General features: G+C 38.6%; 1 protein-coding gene across 1 annotated transcript; it reads left to right on the top strand.

Annotated features, from left to right (window-relative positions):
• Positions 1–69: 69 nt before the first annotated feature.
• LOC107788538 (pseudouridine kinase) lies at positions 70–6433 on the top strand. Its single transcript, XM_016610212.2, has 10 exons — positions 70–251; positions 347–472; positions 1588–1690; positions 2263–2310; positions 2550–2647; positions 2734–2848; positions 3640–3722; positions 4394–4958; positions 5137–5204; positions 6135–6433. The coding sequence occupies exons 1-9, from the start codon at positions 192–194 to the stop codon at positions 5193–5195; spliced, it is 1257 nt and encodes a 418-aa protein (XP_016465698.1). The 5' UTR covers positions 70–191; the 3' UTR covers positions 5196–5204; positions 6135–6433.
• The last annotated feature ends 19854 nt before the right edge of the window (positions 6434–26287 follow it).

Here is a 26287-nt window from a genome sequence, read left to right as displayed (position 1 = left end):
ATATCTATAACTAGGGCTATTTTCTGCTAATTATGTAAGTACCTTGTCACGCCATGCCAAAATACCGTAACTCTATTTCTAGTTACAAATAGAAGAGAAAAAAGGCCCAAAGAACGAATAGATTACAGAAGGCCCAATATCGGAGAGGAGTCCCATAATTCAGTGCACTAAACGGAGATTAACATTTTCAGATGAATCGTTTTCCCGATAAGAATTCACCGGAAAATGAAACCATTAATGGCATCCAATCGGTGAGAATGTTTTCACAAAATCTCTATTGGTCACTTTCAATTACTGCTGAACATATCTTTGGTTCGTAATTCATACTTTAATATGCTCAAATTAGGGTTCTTACAAAGAGGGGCAAGCTAGAAACTTAACAGTAGAGCCAGTAGTGATTGGGGGAATGGTGTTGGATGTAAATGCCACATCTTCCATGCCTGCTAATCCAGGGACCTCCACTCCTGGAAAGGTATCAACTTTTTTGACTTATGCTTTTTCTGGACCATAAGTATATTCATGTATATGATTAACAATTTACTAATTACTGCTCTAGTATAAGTGTGACGACCGATGATAACCAGTGGCGGACCCAGGATTTTGTGCAAGCGGGTTCAATATTAGGAGTACATAACTTTAGTAGTAAAATAGTAGCTTTAATCCTAATTTATACATATACACGGTATTATTTTTTGGTGAAGCGGGTTCAGTTGAACCCGCTAGACACCACGTGGGTCCGCCACTGATGATAACGACCAAAAAAAAAAAACTAGTGTGTGTACGCAAAACTTAACCCTATCCTTAAAAAGGCAGAGGTTGTTTCCGGTAGACTGATGATAAAAAATGTTTAAAAATTTTCAGATAATAGGAAAAAGAGATCATAACTCATTTCTTACAAAAAAAAGAAAAGAGAGAGAGATCATAAAGAACACAATGGACAAAACAATGAAAGACAATTACTTCCTACATACTCATATGGGGCAAAAGGAAAGGTTTCTTATTTCTTTTTATTGAAAATCAATCATGCGTAAAATAGTCCTTAATTTGTGTCTCTGTGATAGGGTTACATAATGACCATCATATTGTCATGGGTTTATTACTTGAAATCTCTCCCTCTATCTTGGAGAAACTAAACTAGCCATCCTTTGGTTTCGATGAACTATAGAGGAATTAATATCTCAAATATGAATGAAGAAAATGAAGTAGTCAAAATCCTTGGTGGACAGAGTTACCACAGTACTTGTGCCGGTGGGAGGTAGCAGGTACCCCGTGGAATTAGTTAAGGTGCGCACAATCTGGCCCGGACACCACGATTATCAAAAGGAAAAAGAAAATGAAGCACATGGGAAACACTGATGAGAGATTTTGTGCAGCTGTTGTGCCATTGCTTCTTGCTTTAGAAAGATTGTTTGTTAGCTAGGCCGTTTTCAATAAGGCTCACGCTAGGCGCTGCCGCTCACAGAGTATTTAAATTCAAACAGAAGTCTAATCTGTAAAAATAGGTTTACAATTAGTCTTCTTTACCAGCCTTTCTGCAGCATGCAAAAAGGTTCATATCTTAATGTACGACTCTGCTATTCACTTCAGGTTATCTTTTCATTCGGTGGTGTGGCAAGGAATGTTGCTGATTGCATCTCAAAGCTTGAAGCAAGACCATTCATGATAAGCGCCGTTGGATTTGACATGGCAGGTGAGTTCTCTATATGGTTAGAGCTGTTCTGCTGCAACTCTTCCCACATTTTATTGGTAATAACTGATAAGTTCACAACAACATGATGCTTACATACTTTTGTCATTCCTCACAAATTGGATTTGTGGTCTACTTTCAGAAGTGGTAATATCCATGTCATCTTTACCAAGAAACCTCAACATTCTGCGTGAATAATATAAGCAAGTTATGTTCTCCCCCATCTTATGACTTGTAGTATCCTGTCAATTGAAAGCAAAGGCTGCAAAAGCAAATTAATTTGAATTTCCACCTTCTGAATGTTACAGGCAAATCTATTGCTATTACCCTATTTATATCATCTACATTCGAGTGCAGTTTTACCGGCATATATGTGGCTTAAATGATATAACTTGACATTGCTACTTTAATAATTGGATAGCATCATGATTTCAGATAGTCTATAAAGAAAGTTTATTTCTAATATTTTTTTTTCTTTTTGAATTTTTCTAATTCTCCTGTGAGTACAAGCTTTTCTGTCTCATCATTCTAGAACAGCAAACAATTAGTTGAGGAGTTTCGCCCTCTTTTTATAGGAAATTTGCTACTGGGACATTGGGAATCTGCTGGATTATCCACAGAAGGTAACCTTTTTAACCTTTTACTTCCTCTTTTTCCTCCCTATGCCACATTCCCGAGTGCTTGGGAAATAATTTTGCCCACTCTGGACTGGAGCGATGTTTTCAGTAAATGGAAACAAATTGCCTTCTAACAAAAGAAGGCTAGCTGCATACCATGTAAATAAACAACGTCATGTCTTGAAATTGGAGTCACCGAATGTTGAAAAGATCAACTGCAGAATCTGATCATTCATCCTGATTAGGTATTCAGAGAAATCGCAATATTGAGACTGCTGTTGTTTGCTATATCTTTGATGAGAAAGGTGAAGTGGCAGCTGGCGTAGCTAGGGTAGAATCAATTGTGAGTTGATTTCAAAAGATCAAGCAGTTAAAAGGTAATACTCCCTGTTACCTGCTATTGATGTGCGTTTAATGCCTCTAAAACAGGAAAAGTTTCTCACCCCAAGGTGGATTGAAAAGTTCAAGTGCAAAATAAGTTCTGCTCCAATATTGATGGTGGATGCAAATTTGACTTCTTCTTCTCTTGAAGCATCTTGTCAAAGTAAATACCTTCCTCTATACATGTGACACAATTTGCATTTCTTTGTTTGGGAGGTGCTAAGATTTTCATTGTATATACGACTATCCATCAAATCGTGATATGCATAGCAAAACTTAGTGCTTCTCAAGGTATCACATATATGCTCTTCATTGACCAAAAAGAACATATCATACTTATGGTTAAAGAGGAAGCACATGCTTAAATTGCATTTTCGAAAATAATCTTGAAGCTTAAAACTACAAAGCATATTTTCTTCTGCTCGAGCAATCTATCTCTAACTACCGATCCATTAATGGTTCCCAAGGAATGTATCTATAGTAAAAAATGTACGTAAAAATACTTCTGGCTGAGTTCCGCACGTATGTTTAATGTCTATAGGAACTTTGGCCTAAATAAGTGCTGGATTATATATGAAGTTTATCTGTATTAGAAAGAAAATTTTGCATAATATTGTTATGATTAATTTGCAAACTTCTTAACTAATACTACTACTAATACCAATACAGTTCACCATTTTGTTGATCCAACCATTTAAAGTTTCACTGGATGTTCATCTGCTATGAGTATTTGGAGTCTTGTCTTGAATGGTCATCTTCCTCAGTGGGAGTATCTATTGGATAGGTGTAACCAATCCATTCTAACTAGAAAGAACGAAGACCTGCTTACTGCTTGCAGGCTAATGTCTCTTGTTTGTAAATGGCATAAGATACTCAGTGTCGCTGTTGTCTTTATCTGCTACTTTTGTGACATGCGAAGATACTTATGAACCATTTCAAATATGTTCCTCTCAGTGGCTGCTCAGTTTAATACTCCAGTCTGGTTTGAGCCTGTATCAGTCGCCAAATCTAGAAGAGTTGCTTCAGTTGTCCAGTATGTGAGTTCTCCAGATCTTGTGTATATGCCTTTTCATCTGGATTTTAAATTTCAGACTTAACAAGAGGAAAGTTTGCTGCATCTTTTAATTATTAAAAGTCTGTTTAGAATAACTAGTTCTGCTGGTACATGAAACTAAATCCTAAACCCTTCAGCTGTACTTTCAGATTTCTACCTTCTGAATGTATAGATCCATCTGGATTGTGTTTTCTCAAACAATATGTGTAGATATTTCTGTTAGACCAAAATCTTGGATCTTCCCGGATGCTTACATTGGACTTGAGTACAGCAATTTGAATTTGTTGGAACAAGAATTAGTCATAGAGGTGGTTTCTTTTACATTCTAGAGGCAAAAAACTCTGAAGAAAACTTATTATACTCATGTTCTATTGAAGAATTTGCTAAAATATTCTTTATCATGCTGAATATTAGAACATGAAGCTTCAAACATAAAGGCGACTCATAGCGATTTGGCGTAAAACACTTATTAGCAGAAAAAGATGGTGTTGAATTGTTCTAGCATTGGGAAGTTCCATGAGTCAGGAAGATTCTTTTTGAATTGGCTGTATAAGTATCTTTCCTTGTGAGGCACAGAAAGTCCTTTTGCATGAATTTCTTTTCTTAGATAAGTAATATCATTGTTATAGTAACTAAATAATAAGGTTCTTGCAGGTAAGTTTTGCATCACCTAATGAAGATGAACTTATTGCCATGGCAAATGCCATATCCGGCAGAGACATATTTCATACAATTCGGAAAGATCATGGTACTATAAAGCTGTCCAAGGAATCTTTGTTCCAAATGCTTAAACCTGCAATATGGCTATTGCTGGACAAAGGTGTTAAGGTAGTTGTTGTAACGCTTGGATCACATGGGGTATTCTTATGCTCCAATGCAAAGTCCAATCTTGAGAAACTTGTTTTCAAGGAAAACCAACCCTCTCACTTCAGTAAACAGTTATACGAAGCTATTGATACAGTTTGTCCAAGGGATCAGCTTTTTGGTACTTCAAAGTGTGGGCCGATCTCAAATCTTTTTGCTGTCCATTTTCCTGCACTTTCTGCTTCAGTAGTGAGGCTTACAGGTGCTGGAGATTGCTTAGTTGGTGGGATGATAGCTTCGTTGTGTGCTGGTTTGGATGTCATGCAAAGTGTAGCAGTTGGGATTGCAGCTGCTAAAGTTGCTGTTGAAGTAGAAAGCAATGTTCCTGCAGAGTATTGTTTGGCCAGACTAGCAGGTATATTCATGTTATGTGGCGTCATAGTTAGGCCTGTATGTGTGACATTATACACATTCTCGATTGACATTGCATGCGAAAATAAAGCGCATATTTAAAGGATTGCAGTAAGCTTTGTGCTCAGAAGGTCTATTTTTAATGCTAATATTGGCTAACATCAGGTGTTCTCATTTTGCAGATGATGCAAGGTCTGTATACTCTGGTGCTACGATACTTCTGTGTCAATCCAAGTTGTAGTTCACCAAGGTTTGTGAATTCTGTTGTTATAATCTTATCGCATGTTCGTGCTGTAATCTGAATGAAATAACAAATCTTTAAGGCTGCGTACAATAGACCTTTGTGGTCCGGCCCGTCCCCGGACCCCGCGTATATCGGAAGATTAGTGCATCGGGCTGCCTTTTTTTGATTTGTGCTCTCATCACTTCTCTCTTCTCTTTCTACCCCTCGGTTACTTTGAAAAATTATACTCAATTAAAGCAGGTCAAACTTTCCAATCGTTCAAGAGCAGCGATGCTTATTTCAAAGAAAAGCCAATGTACAACTATTTTAATTATAAAATGTAATTCTTTACTTTCCAGTTTCGTTCATTCTTCCAGGTATAAGTCCTCTGTTTCTTTGTCATTTTCTTATTTTACCCGCAACACTACTATTTCCATCCAAGTACAATGTTCGATGAGACATGATAGCAATTTTCGTCGATTTAAATACTTTTATCTTCCAATTGTCCCGGACGTTTATCTTAGTGTATTTACTCTCCAATACCATTTCGCTGTTGACTCCTTTTCACAAGATTACTACTAAATATTCTTCACCGTGCTGAATAGTAGAACATGAAAGCTTCAAGCACAAAGGCTAGCCGGGTTCTGGGTTCCGGACATCGGTACCCCAAATTGAACCCGTTCCGACCGATCCTAGCCCCCTCTACGACCTATCCCACCACACTACCTACCGGGCCGGGTTGAACTAGGCCGTTAACGGGTCAGCCCAACCCGACCATTATTGAGAGAGAGAGAGCTGTAAAAAATCATTAATGACCCAAGTCGCAACAGAAACTTTAATCCAAAAGGATAAATTAAAACCTTCTACAGATTGTAAGAATAGCTTCTCCAGTGTAATTGGAATTCTGTGAACACATCATCCATTTACAGTTATTGTTGTTTACTTTTCAATTGCAAGAGTGGGAGTGAATCAGAATCTCCATCATCATCATCCGAATAGCAATCTGGAGAAGAGCTGAACTCGACCGATGATTCTGAACTAGTCTGGTATTGTTCTTCATTGTCATCATCAAGAGATTGTGAATTCCCATCAGGGTTCATTGATTCAAGTTTTGAGATTTCATCCTTGCTACATTTTTGCTTCAATTCTTGCTGCTCCATTAGAAATATTTACAAAATCAATGTAGTTTAATATATTAAACAATAGCATGTTAGCTATCATTTTTATCAGGCAATCAATTAAGTTTCTTATAGAAATTTGTTCATAATTACTTTATAAATATTTTTGCATTGTTAGTGCTTGAACTTAAAACTCATAAATAAATGAATAGACAACTGACCAGCAAGTTCTTGTTCTCTATTTTAAGTCGCATGCAAGATTTTGCACTCTTCTTCAATACACAAGAGAGTATGCCAATTTCCTTCTTCAATTCCTCTATCTTTGCTATTAATGCATCATCATTCTCCTGCAAGGGCGAAAACAATCGATAAGGAAAGAATAACAAGTAGTACTACAAAAGATATGAAAAACTAGTAATTGTTTCTTGTTTTTTCAAGAAAATGAACCAATGTGTCTAAAGTACAGTTGATAAGAAAAAAGGAGTTGGTTTTGAAGGAAATATGGTTAAGTTTCAAAGAGCTGTGCTTCTGCAACTGTTGATAGAATTTATGTTAATAGTGTAATTGTTTTTTTTTTTTTTGCACTATCAAGTTAAATAGACCTATAATATAATTCACATGAGCATTCTCACTGTTAAAAAAAATAAAAAGCCAATTCAGAATTATTACCAAGAGCGTACATCATAACAAAGGAACTGAATGAATTAATTTTAAAAAAGAAATTTCCATCTGTCTAAAATTGCACCTCTTTGAAGTCTCAGTATTTGCAGGACATCTATCTGCCTTAACACGTTCTGCATCTTCATGACTTCTCTCACTTTCATTCCTCAATTTCAACTTCAGAAATAATTCACTTTGTTCAGATTTTCCAGTTTTCACTGCTGCATCCTTAGAGAGCCAACAGGAAACGTCGAAAGAAGTTTAATTAGTAAATCCTATCGCGTTTAAGTTTTACACACTGATAGTACACCATGTAGCATATTGATAAGATTTATTTTCTTTTTTGTTTCCACATTAATTCCCCGGCAAAGAAACAAATATACAAACTTTGTCAGGTTAATTTACGCGTGATCACTAAACTTTACGGAATTATATCAGTAAAGTCACAAGACTAGTTATTGCACTACTAAAGTCAATAAACTTTACATGTTATATCAGTTAACTTATATATTTTTACCACCTTTTACTGATACAAACGGGTAAAGTTTAGTGAATTTAATAATGGATTTTATTGATATAACATGTAAATTTCAGTAATCACACATGAAATTAACCCAACTTTGTAAGGAAAAATTAAAAAAAAACCCAACTTTGCCACTTGACCCTTGTTTAGTGGCCATAACAAACTTTTGGTTATATCATGTTCGCTGCAATAATAAGATACTAAATTTAACAGATTATGGAGAAGAAACAACTAGAAGAAGAACACTAATTTTTCAACGAAAAAAACAACAGGAATGTAAAATATATTTTTTGAAATTGAAAAATTAAAGGAAAAGAATATTGCAGCTTTGTAAGAGCAAAGGGTTGTAATAATACCGGAATCTTGACGGCGATCATTGTTCAAAAACTCTGGGGAGCTTACCAACTTTTTTTTTTGTTTGCAGATTATTAATTAGAAAAAATAAAATGCTAAATTTTGTATAATGCGAACCGAAGAATTAAAGAGAAAAAATTCAAAGGGCTGCATTATATATGGCGTCAATGGTAGAAGAATTATGATGAAATCTGCGCGGCACAAGGAGTTCTTTTCCAAGTCATATTCAATTTCAATTTTTTTTTCCTTTTTAAAACCCCTCCCAAAATAGGAGGATCACTTCTCCTCCGACTCAAATTCAGGACCTAACGATTGTGAGTGGGGGTGCTTTTACCAACTGAGCAAGTCTCAATTGTCAATTTCAGATTTTAACTAACAACGACAATAATAACATACCAAGTATTATTCCGCACCGTGAGATCTGGGGAGAATACGCTAACCTTACCTCTACCAACCTTGTGGCCGTTAAATATAATTAGTTATTTGATTAGTGAAGGATTCTGAAAATAAAATAGTAAATAAATAAAAGTTGAAGGATTCTGAATAGACCAGTCAACTGATATAGGAGTAGTATTTTTTAAGGAGTAAATCCCATTTAATCTCATAATCCTTTAGGATTTGGGAAACTACTATATATTCTTTCCACCTATTGGTTGGAATATATAAGTACTTTGATCTTGAATTAACGGTCTAAATTAACTTGACATTGCTAGTATTTTCAAAAGGTCAAATATGACCTTCAATCACTGTGGATTGTAATAAAGAAATTCAAAATGAAAAAAATTACCAATAGTATTGTAAGAATGTCATGAAGTTTTTTAAAGTTTACCACAAAACTCATAAGCTAAAGTAAATTTTCAATACTAGCAGTAATCAGGGGCATATATAGTGTATTAATGGCGAGTTCAATTGAACTCATAACTTTCGACGCGAAATGAAAATTTATACGTAAAAATTCTTTAAAATTACAAAAATAATAGATATGAACTCATAACTTTAAAAATATAATGGGTTCAATACTAAAAACCTTAAATGATGAACCATAAAGTTTAAAAATTTGAATCCGCCTCGGGAGTAATACAAGCAACAAAAACGTAAGGATCAAGATACATACATAATTTGAAAATTGCAAATACAAACCCATGAAGCAACTAAGTCTTTGAAGATTAAAAGAAAACTAAAAGACAAACAAGAGGCAGAGGCGGATTCAATATTTAAATTCTATGGGTTCATTTTTTTAAAAGTTTTTAGTATTAAACTCACTAAATTTGTAAAGTTATTGGTTCATATCTACAATTTTTACAAGTTTAATAAATTTCTACATGTAAATTTTTACTCCGTGTCAAAAGTTATGGGTTCAATTGAACCCGTCGGTAATACGCTAGGTCCGCCCCTGACGAGAGGAGTAAAATTCTAATTTATATACATTGGATTGATATTTTGTGTCATTCGGGGAAGGCTGACGGATGCTCTTGGTAGAAAATCTACGGGTGACTTCACTTATTTGGTAGTATATAAATTTATAGTTTAGCCGAGCTGAGGGTACGGATCGTGGAGGATGATATTAGTGATGTGACAATAATTCATAAAAATAGGTGTATGGGTCAAAAATTACTTCTGATATAATCAAATCATGTTAACATTAAAGAGGCACTCGCAGACTACCACATGTTATCGGTACGACTTAAACAAAGACCTGCCCAAGGTCGAAGTGGTCCCTGAAGTGATGAAGGGTGCGGTCGAAGAGTCGGCAAAGATCAAGGTCTAGGTCGAACATCTTAGACAGTATTATAACGGTTAGTTTTAGGATATGATACAAAAGAGAATATTCTAGTGGATATTCTCTGTACCTGTACTATTAGGATTTTTAAGAATATGTTCCCTATAAATAGAAAGAGACACAATCATAGGAGAATTGAGATATTCACTTGTAAGAAAACACATTGACTTGATAGAGAGAATCTGGCTTTATTGCGAGCACACGAGAAATACCTTTTCACTACTTGAATATTCAAAAGATCATCAATCATTCATCATTGTCAAAAGAGATATCCGCAAATTTTACCCCTTTTCAGACGATTCACATGTTCTTATTTACTTGAATGTCATTCATCATTATTTATTATTATTTAATGTTATCTTCCACCTTTTAGGTCATTGAATTTTGTTAGTGTTATCCAATTTACTGCCTTTCGATTAAACATACATATTATCTATTACAAAATCGGTTATTTTATCTTTTGGGTATTAATATTAGCTAAGATTGACTCTACTTTATTTAAATCTAATTGGTTGAACCCGAATCTAAATTTTGGGTCAAACAGTTTGGCGCCGTCCGTGGAAATTTCTTAGCTATTTTTTTAATTTCTTTTAGATCTACAACTCACGTGAGTTACTAACATAACAACCACAAGATCTTTCTCTTTCTCTGCACGTACAGAAACCTACATAGCAGGTAACCAAGGAGATATGACTAAAGTGACAAGTGACTTCCCTAGCAACCTCATGAACGCTATTAACGAGAGCTGTGAAACACTAGGCGATGATGTGACACCAACTGCCTCCCTTAGGCGCGAGAGGTCGCCTCCCCCATTGTAGCATAACAAAACGAAATGAAAAAGGGGCCTCCACGTTCACAGGAGAGGGAACGGCACCGGCCATGAAAAAGCTCGTCGAAGCATGGCTGACCGTTACTTTAGTTAGTGTGATTAACAAACTCGCTTCATGCACGAACATAGAGACCGCAAGAGCCCACACAGTGCAACGGGCAGGACGACCAACCGACACCAGGTATTACTCAAAATGTTACTAACAATTTAGGTGACGACGTCCTCGCCGCTGTTCTAAAAAGGATGGAAGAAATGGAGAATGAAAACAAAACACTCAGAGATGAGATGAAAGAACACCAAGAACGAGTCGACAAGATACATGGCGCCCCTAATTATAAGCAACTGCCAAAGAGAGACGCCGACAGATTTGTAGAGCAGCCGTATAGCGAGGAAGCGGTCCCATATGCCATACCAAAGACCTTTAAAATATCGTCGTATCTTAGGATATATGACGGAATGACTGACCCCGAAGATCACGTGACTCATTACGTCACAACCGTGAAGGGTAACGACCTCACCAAGGAACAAGCATCCTCTATTTTGTTGAAGAAATTTGGCGAGACCCTAACGGGATGGGCATTAACATGTTATTCAGAGCTACAATCCCGCTCCATAGAAACCTTCGAATAAATGGCAGATAAGTTCGTGACGGCGCATGCCGGGGCCAAGAAATCCGAGACAAAGATTAAATGACATCTTCGCCATCAAGCAGTCCTTAGGAGAGAGATTGAGGGACTTCCTCGCCAGATTCAACACGGTAAGGATGGCCCTACCAAATGTGTCTGAAGGGACGGCAGTCGCAACCTTTCAGAACGGGTTGATAAACAGGGCTCAAGAGCAACCAGAAAGTTGCTGAGCCGGTTGATGAAGTACCCTCCAACCAATTGGGATGAAATCTATAATGCTTATTGTGCCGAAGTCCGAGCAGATAATGACGACCTTAATGGACTGACTCGATGTCTTATCTCGGTGCAAGCCAAGCCCAGGAAAGAACGAAGAGATAACACAAAGAGAGATCACCTGGTCTCGCGACCAAACAGGGAACGACATCAGCCATACGTCAGGGCCCCCGCCCTGTCTTCCTTCCATTATGACGACGGCCCATCTAGGCCGAGGGTGGGGACTCATCGGAACAAGAGAGGTATGCCTCCCTTATTGTCTGCTCACATTTTTTGTGTGTCACCTATAGAAATAGTCTACGCCCTAGGGAAACTCAAAACGAAGGTGGATCTGGCGATAAAGATGAGGTCCGACCCGAGCACTAGAAAATCTAACGCCCTCTGTGAATTCCAATAGGAATGCGGACACAAGACAGAAGATTGCATCACCCTCAGGTAAGAGGTTGTGAGTATGTTGCATCAAGGACACCTCAAAGAGCTGCTGAGCGATAATGGGAGGAAAAACTTTGCCAGAGGTCGTGAACGCCAAGGCCCACCGAAGCCGCTGTCACCGGCTCGTACCATCAACATGATCATCGGTGGTAGAGACTATGCCCCCACACTCACAAGCTCAAAAGATCTATCACTCACGAACGGTATGACAGACTCGAAGAAAGTATCATATTCGATGAGTCAGATGCCGACGGTTTGACTTTCCCTCGCAACGATGCTCTCGTCATTACTTTATGAATTTTAGATACTGATGTCAAATGTATCATGGTAGATGATGGGAGTGGAGCATGAATTATCCATGCCCTAGTATTCGCCCAGATAAGACTCGAGGACAAGATAGTTCCACGTTGCATCACACTAATTGGTTTTAATAATGCAATTGAACAAACATCGGTGAAATTATACTCCCTGTCTTGGCCGGTGGCATAACTCTAGAGACAACGTTCCACATCATGGACCAAGCCACCACATATAATGCCATAGTAGGACGACCAAGGATACATCCCATGAAAGTCAGCCCCTCCAGCCTATACCAAGTGATCAAGTTCCCAACACCTTGGGGGATATTCAGCATACGGGGAGAACAACACACTTCCCGGGAATGCTACCATATCGCCTTAGATAGCATGATAACCCAACAGAAGAAAGTCAAGGAAAAAGAGGCATAGCAATCAAGAGGGTCGAGGTCGATGCAAGAAGAGATCCAGGGACGTCATTATGGATTCCGAACCGGCCAAAGCCGTGGACTCAACCATAGAGGACCTCGACACCATTCAATTATACCCTAGCGACTCCAGCAAAAATGCCTACATCGGCTGCAAACTCCAAGAACCAGGTAAAATTTAGCCAATTTTTAATAACTAACGTAGATTTGTTTGCCTTCAGCCATGCAGATATGATGGGTATCCCCAAGGAGATCGCCACACACAAACTGAACGTTGATCCATTCTACCCCCTGGTAAGGCAGGTTAGAAGAAAATTCAACTCCTCCATCAATGATGTCGTCCACGAGGAGGTGGAGAAGCTATTAGAAAATGGCTCAATTAAGGAGTCGAAATACCACATATTGACCAGCTCATCGATGCGACAGCCGGGCATGAGCTGCTGAGTTTTCTGGACACGTACTCGGGCTATAACCAGATACATATGGAAAAAGAGGATTAGGAGAAAATCATGTTCATCACTCACCGAGGAACATATTGTTATAGGGTCATGCAGTTCGGGTTGAAAAACGGAGGATCTACCTATCAAAGATTGGTCACAAAAATGTTCAAGGAATAGCTTGGCAAGACCATGGAGGTATCTATCAACGACATGTTGGTCAAATGCTTAAAGGCGGAGGACCTTATCGACCATTTGAAGGAAGTTTTTGACATACTAAGACGGTACGAAATGAAACTAAACCCAGAGAAATGCGCGTTTGGCGTAGCCTCAGGGATGTTTTGGGTTTCTTAGTGTCACAACGAGGAATCGAAGTCAACTCGGACCAAATCAAAGCCATCAAAGGGATACCGGAGCAACTGACTACTAAGAAACAAGTCCAAAGGTTGACTGGTCGATTCGCAGCTCTATCGAGATTTATCTCGCGGTCATCCGATAGATGTAATAGATTTTTTGGCGTGCTAAAAAAGGATAACGACCTTGAGTAGACGCCCGATTGCGTACAAGCTCTGCAAGAACTAAATATGTATCTATCTTCACCACCTCTGCTCTTGAAGCCCGACCTTGGGTAATACCTCCTCAACTACCTCGTCGTCTCCAAAGTGGCAGTAAGTGCAATCCTAATCCGAGAAAGTAAAGGTATGTAATATCCCTATTACATTAGCAAAAATCTCGTCGACGCAGAGACGAGGTACCCACACCTCGAAAAACTGGCCCTGCTACTGGTTGTAGCTTCACGAAAGCTTAGACCCTATTTCCAGTGCCACCATATCTCGGTCATTACCACATTCCCTTTTAAGAAGCATTTTACATAGACTCGGATTGCCGGTGAGGCTGGCCAAGTGGGCCATCGAGCTAAGCGAGCACGATATCATGTATCAACCGCGAACAACGATACAAATGCAAGTGCTTGCTGACTTTGTCGCAGACTTCAGTGCAAAGATAGTGCCGGAGGTCGAGAAGGAAGCCGTCCAAGCTTCTCTTTAAACACAAGACCTCTGGGTCCTATACACCGACGGCGCATCCAATGCTTTCGGATCCGGACTAGGACTCATACTCGAGGTCCTTACCAGCGAAATAATTTGCCAGACCATAAGATGACCAGACATGACTAACAACGAGGTCGAGTATGAGGCCGTAATTGCAGGATTGAGATTAGCACTCAAGTATAGGGCGAAGCGGTTGAAACTCTGTTGTGATTCATAACTCATAGTCAACCAAGTCATAGGGAATTTCCAAATCAAAGAACAAAGGCTGCAAAAATATCAAACTGCAATCTGTAAGTTGCTGCCCAAGTTCGACGAATACAAGCTCGACCAGATCCCACGTGCCCAGAATGTCGAAGCAGACGGTCTCGCCAAACTAGTCGCAGCCGCCAAAAACATCACGACCGGGGATAAAAGTATAGTCCACCTCATCAACTCGTTGTTGGACCACATCGAGGTAAGATCTGTAAGTTTAACTTGGGATTAGCGCAATTGCATTATCACCTACTTGCAGGACGGCACACTCCCAAACGACAAAAAGGAAGCCAAAAAACTAAGAATGCAGCCAGGCAGATACAACCTCCTCCATAACGACTTATACAAGAGGACATATGGCGGTCCTCTGGCGAAGTATTTGGGACCAAACTAGACCCATCGCATCCTCGAAGAAGTCCATGAAGGCCATTACAGTGCTCATTCCGGCAATCGAGTGCTCGTTAGGTGTGTTATACGGACGGGATACTACTGGCCCACCATGAAAAAAAATGCCTCTGAATTTGTGTAGAAGTGCGAACAATGTCAGAAATACGCCCAATTAATTCACCAGGCAGGCGAGCACCTCCACTCAGTCACATCTCCATGGTCGTTCATCAAGTGGGGAATGGACATTGTGGGCCCCCTCCCAGCAGGGCGAGGTAATGTACGATTCCTTTTAGTTTTAACTGACTATTTCTCTAAATGGGTGGAAGTAGGAGTGTTCTCCCAAATACGCGAACAAGAGATAATCGCCTTCATATGGAAAAACATCATCTGTCGATTCGGCCTACCCAAAGAAATTAGCTGCGACAACGGACCCTAGTTCACGGGAAAAAAACCCTTGAGTTCCTCGAGAAATGGCATATTAAGAGGATACTATCAACCCCTTATCACCCAGCGGATAACGGGCAGGCAGAATCCTCCAACAAGTCCATATTAAACATCATGAAGAAAAAACTCGAAGACGCCATGGGACTATGGCCAGAAATACTCCTATAAGTATTGTGGGCATATAGAACCACCACGAAGACAAGTACAGGAAAGACGCCCTATTCTTTGGTCTATGGAATTGAAGTAGTCATACCGGTCGAAGTCGGAGAACCCAGCCTAAGGTACTCCCATGAAAGCGGCACTATCAATAACAAAAGTAAAATGCAAGAGCTCGATGAGATCGACGAACGAAGAGATATGGCGTACATAAGAATGGTCGCCCAAAAACAACAAGCGTAGCTCTACTACAACAAAAAGGCAAAGGTCCGGCCACTCAAAGTCGGAGACTACGTACTCAAAGCCAAAACCCAAGCAAGCAGAGATCCATGGGAAAGCAAGCTAGGAATAAACTGGGACGGTCCATACAAAATTATAGCCAAAGAAAACAAAGGTTCATTTCAACTAGAGACAATGGAAGGAAAACAACTACCAAATAATAGGAACATCAGCCACCTCAAATATTTCAACTTCTAAAAAAGAAAAAGTTCCCCTTAAGTCGTACTCTTTTTCCCTCACTTGAGTTTTGTCCCACATGGGTTTTCTCAGCGAGATTTTTAATGAGGCGACGAAAGGGACACTTCGAGTCGAGGTATGCGAATGACAGAATGGTTTCTCTTTCATTGCTCGACTCCTCAATACTCTCCAAGACGAACAATGAAGAGACTGGATATACCGGGATTGGGGCTGGGACTGGAACGCCAGCTAATGCCCAAAGTTGTAACTTTCTCCAATTATGTAACCAGAACAACAACAACAACAACAAAGCAATAGAAATTTACGTTTATCAAAATCATTTTAACAAAAGACTAAGTTCGACCAAGTTTGAACAACACCTACCGGCCCTCGGTCGCGATTCGACAAAAGGTTAAGTTCGACCAAGTTAAAAAAACACCTACTAGCCATTGGCCGCGATTCGACAAAAGGTTAAATTCGATCAAGTTCGAACAACACCTGCCGGCCCTCGGCCGCGATTTAATTAAACGGTTAAGTTCGACCAAGTTCGAAAAATACCTACCGGCCCTCGGCCGTGATTTAATTAAACGGTTAAGCTCGACCAAGTTTGAACAACACCTACCGGTCCTCGGTCGCGATTTAATTAAACGGTTAAGTTTGACCAAGTTCAACAACGCCTATCGGCCCGCAGCCATGATTTAATTAAAGGTTAAGTTCAACCAAGTTCGAACAATACCTACCGGACCTTGGCCACAATTTAATTAAAGGTTAAGTTCGACCAAGTTCGAACAACACCTACCGGCCCTTGGCCGCAATTTAATTAAAGGTTAAGTTCGACCAAGTTCGAACAACACCTACCGGCCCTCGATTGCGATTTAATTAAAGGTTAAGTTCGAACCAAGTTCGAATAACACCTATCGGTCCTCGGTCACAATTTAATAAAAGGTTAACTTCGACCAAGTTCGAACAACACCTATCGCCCCTCGGCCACGATTTATCAAAAGTCTCAGATTCGACCAAGCTCAAACAAGTTCAAACTCAACATATCGATCCTCAACTAAGGAGACGTACTCGATTTATACAGATAAGGGGATGATTAAGCCTATGGCTATTCAACCTAAGGACTACGATCAATTAGAGGACGACAAAAAAAATATGAAAGAGCAAAATATACAAGTACAGAAACAAATCACGGCAAATAAGAAAGGCACAAATGAAAGCAAAAATCAACTTTGATATTTATAGACAAGGATTTTTTTACAAAGGTTCTTGGAGATGCCAGCAAAAGTACAAAAGATGATAAAACAAACTACTATTGGCCATCTCCATCATGACCCACAACGTCCTCGCCGGTTCGACCCTCAACAACGTCGCCTCCTTGACCGTCAACGCCATCACCACTCCGACCTTCAATGCCCTCTCCATCCTCGCCCTGAGGGTAAATAGAATCATACTAGGCCTCATCCTCAAAATGATACATAGCATCATCCCCGTTATCATCTTATTCACCAGGGCGAGGCGTAGCAGGGTCGTAGCCACAAGCAATTCGAGCCTCGCGAGCCTTGACCTAAGCATCCTCAAGGGCCGCCCCAAAAATGAGGCCCGTCGCATGTAACTCATGAAGTGCGTCCAGTCGGGCCTCGGTTTCAATCTATTCTTCATACAACTCAGAAAGGGACGTTGGGGAAGCCAGAAGCAGTAGACGAGGAAGGCCATGCAAGAAGTTGGGCCTTCTCAGCCTTCAGAGCAGCAACTCGATCATAAAGATCGGAGGTTTCTTTTTCCAACTCCCCAATCCTCTCATCAAGTCATTCCTCCCTAGCCCTCGCCATCGACAGCTCATTTTCCCGCTCAGAACGAAGGTTTCGGTTTGCCAACTCAAGGAACTCCACCATCCTCCTAGCCTCCAACCAAGCAGACTGGACTGCTTGGGCTTGGAGATCGCTGCATTAGGCCTCTATGCCCCTACTAAGCTCGAGCTCCTCCTCTTTGATACTCAATGTCCTTTTAAGGATGATATATTTATCCACGGTCTGCATTAGCTCCTCGTCCTCTTTTTCAAGTCCTCCCTCAGGACCCACACATCGTCGCCTTCGCAAAACCAACACCGGTCTTTCAGCTTCACGTAATTTCTTTTACGTCTCCTCTCCTGCCGAGCACTCTCAATCTCTAGAATAACTATCTACAAAATGAAGAAAATGTATTAGAACTTACAAAAAAACTAAGGCATAAAGAAAGGAACAGACGATAATCGTACTTACCCTGAGAGCGAGGCCAGCGATGTTATTCGACAGAGTACCATAGTTTATCATCTTGATGGTCGTACCCTCAATCTCAGAACAAAGAGGACCGAGGGCGGGGACTACCTCCTCGCTATTTCCAAGCAGATTATGATCAATTGGGATCGACGTCCTCCTCAATAACGGTCTCTCCTCTGTCACCAACAAACGAGGGGACATCCACTGCAGCCCTAGAATACGAATCCTCCTCGTGCCTCGGATGGGCGGGGCCGTCACCGAGCATCCCCCCTTCGACCATCTCCGCCGCAGGATGCACTGATGCATCCACATTTATCTCCTCTAGGTGCGGGGCCTCGGAATACATCCCAATGCCCTCTCCAACATGCACTACGGTCGTCTCTTGAAGTGCAAGTCACCCTCCTCCAAGTCGACGGCTATCGGCCTTTCTCCTCCCGCATCTACGGCTCTCCTTTTATAGGGCATTAGACAACCATCTTCAAGGGAGATATCATTGTCCTCATCAATCAGTGAAAAGAGTTCAGGAGTAGAAGAAGTGGACAGAACAAATGCAGGCTCTTGGACTGCGGTAGCCAAGGGAGGGGTCGGTACGGAAAAGGCAGTAGTCGCAACAGGGGCAGAAGTCGAAAGTGCATCAGCCTTCTACCGAAAAGATGGCACCAGTGCTCGGCTCCTCTGAGAAGATCCCCTGCCTTGGAAAGAGACAAACATTGAAGTTAGTAAAACGAATTGGCATACAGCGAAAAGTGAAACGATCACGGCCAAAGAGGAAGAGTTACCTGTCGAAGGAAGAGACGGTCTGAACTTCTTGATGAAGCTCGGCCAGTCGCGGATTCTTACGACATGGGGGAGGATTTGCTCGACCCAGTCAGAAATGCGCGTGACTAAAAGTGAGGCTGGTTTTTGGCTGCAACAAAAGAAAAAATCCTCCAACTAATTCCAAGCAAGTAAGATAATGCAGATAAAAACCGGACATTACGTGTATAGTTCCAAGCCTCTGGAAAGCCATCGATGTTAGCCACAACGTCCTTAGTCTTGACATAGAAGAAATCGAGATAGAACTTACGGCTGGCCTTATTGTCCGTCTACGCCACCAAATATTTGCCTCCACGATGGTGAAGATTTAGCATCGTTCCCCTATAGAATCCAGGGGTGAAGAGATGCACCAAATGCTACATCGTTAGTTCGACCTTGGCTAGCTCGGCAAATTCGTTCAGCATTCTAATAATCTTGTAGACGTATGGCGCAAGCTGAGCGGGCCAGACTCTGTAGTGACGACAAAATTCCTCCACCAACAAAAGGAGAAGGAAAGAATAACCGATAATGAAGGGCTAGGCGTATAGAGCGCAGTATTCAGGGCGATAAACTTGTACCACGTCCCCTCAGACCGGGATCAATTCGATATGACTTGGAAGACTGAACTTGGACTTGAGTTCAGCCAATTATTTGAACCTCATCATCGATAGAAAAATCCCGGGTGCAGCGTCCGATGATCGGGTAAGATCAAACCTAACGTGGGATTGCGGGGGACTATTTCCTTCACTAACGGAAATGTTTCATCCTCAATAATGGCATAAATACCCTCCCCATAGGAGGGAAACACAACTACCAAAGGAGCAACGCGACTCCCTTCACCAGCATCTGAGGGTAAGTTAGACATGATTCAAAGTGATGAAGAAGAATAACAAACGGGAAAGAATGAGGATGATGTAGGGCAACAAAACAAGGAAAGGAAGTTCAGAGAAGAAAAATGCAGAGAAGAAGGTTGGTGCTTCGAAAAGTTAGAAGAAACAAACTTCAAATTCAAGTTCAAGAACCTCTGTTTTATAGAGATCATGGCACTAAACCCGAAACCAGCTCGTCATAATTAACACAGGAATCGAAACAGCAGATCTAATCAAGGGCCACGCACAAATCGAAGCAACGTATCGAGAATATGCGTCATAATGATGCATGATGTCATGACGTCACTCTAACCCTTGGACAAGATAACTCCAACAAATCACCCGGGAAACCTGAGGTATTTGAAATATGCGGCCTATAGAGGGCCACGTTGCCTGTTCGACACAACGTTTAAGACTCTTGTAGCTTACTCGATAAGTTCGACCGTGTACGACATTATCCGCTCATTAAGCTCACCTACGAGGATGACCTCAATAAGCGGAGGGACTAACTGTATGGGTCAAAAATTACCTCTTATATGATCAAACCATGTTAACATTAAGGAGGCACTCGCAGACTACCGCGTGTCATCAGTACGACTTCAACAAAGACTTGCCCAAGGTCGAAGTGGTCCCTGAAGTAATGAAGGGTGCGGTCGAAGAGTCAGCGAAGATCAAGGTCGAGGTCGAACATCTTAGATAGAGTTATAACGACTAGTTTTAGGATATGATACAAAAGAGAATATTCTAGTGGATATTCTCTCTGTACTTGTACTATTAGGGTTTTTAGAAATATGTTCCCTATAAATAGAAAGAGACACAATGGTAGGGGACATGAGATATTCACTTGTAAGAAAACACATTGACTTGATAGAGAGAATCTGTCTTTATTGCAAGCATACAAGAAATACATTTTCACTAAGATTCTTGCATAACTTTTCCACTTGATCCAAGAACTACTTGAATATTCAAAAGCTAATCAATCATTCATCATTGTGAGAGAAGGAATATCCGCAAATCTCACCCTTTTTCGGGTGATTCACATGTTCTTGTTTACTTGAATGTCATTCATCATCATTTATTATTATTTAATACTATCTTCTACCTTTTTGGTCATTGAATATTGTTAGTGTTATCCACATTTAATGTCTTTCGGTTAAACATACATATTATCTATTACAAAATTAATTATTTTGTGTTTTGGGTATTAATATTAGCTAAGATTGACTACTTTATTTAAATTTAATTGGTTGAACCCGGATCAAATTTTTGGGTCAAACACAGTGGCGGACCCAAAATTTTATACAAGCGGATTCAGTCAAAAAATATAGTAGCGACTTGTATAAGCAGCACCGGTAAATAGAATTTGTTCACTACTCAGTTTTGTTTATCATGTGACCTCAAAATAAAGTCATTGATGCTATTTTTTAATCAACGTTGGGATTTTTTTAAACAAAAACTAATTAATTTTAATTTTTAGAATTTTATCTATATATATTAACAAATTTTACTTCAACAAATTTATTAATTTTAATAAAAAGATATTTAACTAACTTAAAAAACTTATAACCGTAAGAAATTTAACATAATAAGAACCCGTTTGGATTGACTTATTTTAAGTGCTTTTAAGCCAAAATACTTTTAAGCTATTTTGTAGTGTTTGGATAAAGTAAAAAAGTATTTTTAAGCACTTGTTTTTAAGCTAAAATGATAAAAACAAGTCAAAAGCCAAAAACTGAAATTTCTAACTTATGACTTAAAAGTTGACATCCAAACGGGCTCTAAGAATTCACAAACAAAACAAAATGTATGAAAATGATTTTTTTTCTCTCAAGGAGATTCGAACTTGTGACCTCCACACCCACGTTGAACCCTTTTTACCGCTGCTCTACAGCTTACATTTTGTCAAGTGAGCTCATCTTTTATTATATTGTCTTCTTTCATGATTTTCTGAAGAAATTAGCAAAAAAAAATAATTAATTTTTTCCACGAAACATGTTCAATTAAACCCTCACTATAAGGTAGGTCCGCCCTTGGTCAAACAATAGGGTCTTTTGATATTTTGATAATTCTTCAAATGACCATCCTTGGCATTTATAAATCTTACTATATGATTAACAAACAGAGACATAATTTCGAGATCGAGTAGATTAAATTTGCCGTACTAGTTTAAAGCATAAAGGGTATGGTAAAGAGAAAAACCTTTAAAAAACACTACTAAGAATACTAACCCACCCTTTAGTAATTGACCCGTCGAAAGGACCAGTCCAAGATTTCATGCCTTGAGCTTTATTAATCCGGTCAGGATTCCGTACCTATGGATTAGGGTCAACAGGAAAAGTCAAAAATAGGACAAAACAAGAGCAAAATTCCATTGACAGACAAAAAAGTCCTATTTTTATTTGTATTAGTCTCTTTTTCTGTTCTTTTTTTAATTTTGAGCATCTGATTGAGACACCAAAATTAATATTATCAAACTAGTGGCCTTACTAAAAATTGCTACAGCTCTGAAACAGTGAAATGTTCTTCCTATTTACAACTTAGTTATATTTTCGTGAAGAAAAAAATTTACTTATCTTTTGATTCATACGTAGCTTTAGCGCTCAAATGACTTGTAATACCCCGTAAATTTTCGTGATTCTTTTTTAACTATAATTTTCTCGTCACCCGATTTAATCATATGAAATTATTGGAGATAGTGAAATTCATGCGAATAATGTTGTGAATAGTCAGGAGTGCGTTCGAATTGTTAAAAAGGACCCGAGTTATTGTCTGAATAAAAGTTTTTTTTTTTTTTTTAGTGTATACTACTAGAGAAGATAATAATTGTTCATTTTACATATGGTTGTATAGATGTATAGTTGTATTTTTTTTTTGGAATTAATGTTTATATATTGAGGGATATGTGAAAGGTCTCTTGAATTAGATAAGTGGCTAGTGGGCCTAATTTATAAATGGTGCATATTGATGGGTAATAAATTAATTGTTAATAATAAATAATGGTGAAGTGGGATAGGCCCATATCTTTCTTGCTGACTACATGTTGAGGACCTAGGGCATAAAATAAGAGAAATAAGGTCTTAGTTCTTTAAGAGACTAAAGCACACATAGAGGATAATTGCCGGAAGAGGATGTCTGATTTTGATAAAGGAAAAAGCTAAGAAAAGAAGGCAAAGAAAACAAACTAGGGACTCTTGGTTTTGCTCAGGTATTACAAAATTTTAGTATATGCCTTTTCAATTGATTGTGGTCAATTAGTAACTATGGCAGTAGAAGATATAGGAATAATGGTTATGCCATAAGTAATATACATACTAACTATATAATTATGGGATGGTAATGATAATGTAGTGATTGAGGAATTAAATTAAATATAAGGTTTGGGTGTACAATGCTATGGAAAACCGTTTCCTTTACTGGTAAACAGTTTCGGCTTCTGCTATTATAATTTAAGAGACATGTGAATGAGTAATTATTGGGTAATAATGAAAAACTTACTATTATTCACAAGACTCTATAACATTGCATATTAGAATTAAATATTGTGCACAGAGACTTCGTGGGATCTACACTTGGTGTTAAATTAGTCTATTGCGTATGCATGTAGTTAGACTTGGAATCTTTCAACTCACTTATAGCTACATGTGTATTGATGAGACATAAAAAGTCCAGTTAGAAACCTTTTAAGTTTAATGAGTTTTACATATGTGAGTGATTGAGGGATCGGTTGAATCGTTAGCGTATCGATTATTAGCTAGGTTCTGTATAAGGATTATGAGATAACCCTGTCTAGCATAATTGACATTGTTAATTAATATTTCGTATGGATTGAGGTCATTGGAGGCCGTTTGATTGGTGTTCTAAAAGTCGCAAGGTTGGAAAACCCCCGTTAGCGAGGTAAGTGAGACTTTAAGTTTTGATACTTGCTTTTCTAAAATCCGTTTTGAAAATGTATTTTTCTCTGCCTGGTTCATGTGTTGGAACAAGCGTGCGCTTGGCGGAATCGGTGGTCTTAGACTAGCCGCAAATATATTATTTTTATGAAAAGTAAAAAAATAAAAAAATAAAAAATTATTTTATAAGTTGTTTGATGGCGTGATACAGCTGTGAGCCATGATGTTGAGCATGATACTTTGATACGGCTGTGAGCCATGGTGTTGAATTTGATACGGCTGTGCGCCATGATATTGAGTTTGATAGTTTGATACGGTTGTGAGCCATGTTGTTGAGTTTGATACGGCTGTGCGCCATGACACTTTGAGTTTGATAGTTTGATACGGCTGTGAGATGTTGTTGAGTTTGATACGGCTGTGCGCCATGATGTTGAGTTTGATAGTTTGATACGGCTGTGAGCCATGGTGTTGAGTTTGATACGGTTGTGCGCCATGATGTTGGGGCATTGTGTATGCCTTTCTACATCACCCGAGCATTGTGTATGCTTCTTGATATTTATATTTGGGGCATTGTGTATGCTTCAGTGAGCATTGTATATGCTCTGTTACACATTTGAGGCATTGTGGTGCCATTGTGGACTCGTAAAGGCGTTATTTAAGTTCTTTCACTGCAGTCATGACAAGTCCTTAGTGTATATTGTGTTAAGATATGTGTACTCTTGTTGGTTAATTCTTATTAACTCAGTTGATAAATATGTATTGCGTTATTATATAATTATCGTATTTATTATATCGTTCTTGTTGTGGTGTATTTGTATTTTCTAACACTTGTTCCAGAGGTATTCAGAGTGGAGGGTCGAGGATCTTACTGTATTATATTTACATATAACTCACTCCTTACCTGCATGTTTATGCAGATACTATTGGTGAAGACGGAGCTAATAGCTGACGAGTTCGCTAGAGTTGATTCGGTTATTGAGGTGAGCCGCCGCATTGTTCGTGGAGGCTGCCAAAAGAGTCTTTATCATTTATCCATATGATGTCTTTTGTAATTCTTTTAGATGCTCCATTGTCTAGTGTAGAAATTTGGGGTAGAGTTTTAAGTTTAATATTTTGAGATACTAATTGTTCATAATTAATTATCAAATTATTTGGATACTCATAATTAACCAAATATTGCAAATTAATGGTTAAGGTATAAAAGTATGGTTCGTCTGGCAGGTGATGTTAGTTGGGTCTCAGTCACGTCTAGGGGGTAATTTGGGACGTGACATGACTAGGTAAGTGTTTGTACAACATTTAATTAATAAATATACTAATAAAATTATGAGATGAGAATAAATATGCTTAAATCACAGTCCAACATTTCGTTTATCGTACTAACTACTAAACTACATGCATATGGATTGTAATGCGATACAATATTTACTTGAAATTTGGTCAAAACATTCCTATCCCTGGATTTAGATCTTTCACATTGTATTTGAGGGCGTTGAAGTTATTTGAGGGCTTTGTACAGTACCCTAAAAATACTCACTAACTAAATACTATATTACTAGACTAGAACTACATAATATAACGTTGCATGCGCAGATAAAAAGATTTAAACTATCATGCACATTAAAAAGCAACGACAAATAATTCTTTATACAAACAGTAACTAATAGCCTTTAAAAAATGGATAAGAGTTTTCTACACTAAGGGTGTGTTTGATAGGAAGAAAACAAATGGTTGCCAATTTTTTCGTGTTTGGCTCGTTTAAATATTTTGAAAAATATTTTCTTCATCAACTCATTTTTCTCCAATTGGAGAAAAATATTTTTCCTATCAAGAGAGGGGAAAACATTTTCCAAAACTCTTTCTCAAACTTCCTCACCCTATTCCCCATCACCACCAACCCACCCCCACACTCCCACCCCACCTCCCCACACCCTCTACCCCATCCCCACCATAAATAAAAATATTATTAATAGTACTTTCTTTTCATGTTACAAATAGATTTTTTTTTCATTTAAACAAAATGAGTATTTTCTTTTCATAATATAGAAAATGTATTTTCTTTCATCTTAACAAAAAAGTATTTTCTTTTCATGATGTAAAAATATATATTTTTCATTTCAACAAAATGAGTATTTTCTTTTCATGATGTAGAAAAAGTATTTTCTTTCATTTTAACAAAATGAATAGTACTTTTTTCATGTTGTAGAAAGAGTACTTTCTTTTTCAACCCAAAAAAAAGTATTTTCTTTTTAGTTATGTAGCACAAATTTCAACGCTGTTTTTGAGTGAAAAAGTAAAGCAACACATTAGTTCTTTGGGTTTGTGTGAATTTTTAGTGACTTAGAGGAAGGGGGAGGTGAGGAGAGTAGCATAAAAAAATATTTTCATGAAAACAATATTTTCTACTCTCTAATTAAACAAAAAAAGTTCTCACTCACCAACCAAACAAGGGAAAATAAGTGATAAAACCACTCATTTTCCATGAAAATATTTTCTAGGAAAACATTTTCCATGGAAAATATTTTCCGTCATACCGAACACACCCTTAGTGTTTACGACGAGAGAGCTAGTTGTATGAGTCCTCCACTCCTACCCTTGCTGTTGACCAAACCTTTTAAAAATACCCTCCACCTAGTGGAAAGCCAACAAATTAAAAAAAGACCTATTTTTTAAATATCCATTAATAACACGTTAAACTCCTTTTATTTATTGCACTTCTTCCTTACAGATTAGTCATATTATTCGTAGTCACTTGTTGAACTCAAAAAGTGAGAGACATAAAAGTACTGACAATCATA

Source organism: Nicotiana tabacum, chromosome 19, assembly GCF_000715075.1.
Source record: "Nicotiana tabacum cultivar K326 chromosome 19, ASM71507v2, whole genome shotgun sequence".
In the NCBI taxonomy this organism is placed as follows: domain Eukaryota; kingdom Viridiplantae; phylum Streptophyta; class Magnoliopsida; order Solanales; family Solanaceae; genus Nicotiana; species Nicotiana tabacum.
This window is presented reverse-complemented; position numbering and strand designations above follow the sequence as displayed.

Coding starts and splice junctions, on each gene's coding strand:
- LOC107788538 (XM_016610212.2), top strand. CDS start 192: ATGAATCGTTTTCCCGATAAGAATTCACCGGAAAATGAAACCATTAAT. Junction 3,723..4,393: donor TTGCTTCAGTTGTCCAGTAT/GTGAGTTCTCCA, acceptor AGGTTCTTGCAG/GTAAGTTTTGCATCACCTAA. Junction 4,959..5,136: donor TTGTTTGGCCAGACTAGCAG/GTATATTCATGT, acceptor CTCATTTTGCAG/ATGATGCAAGGTCTGTATAC.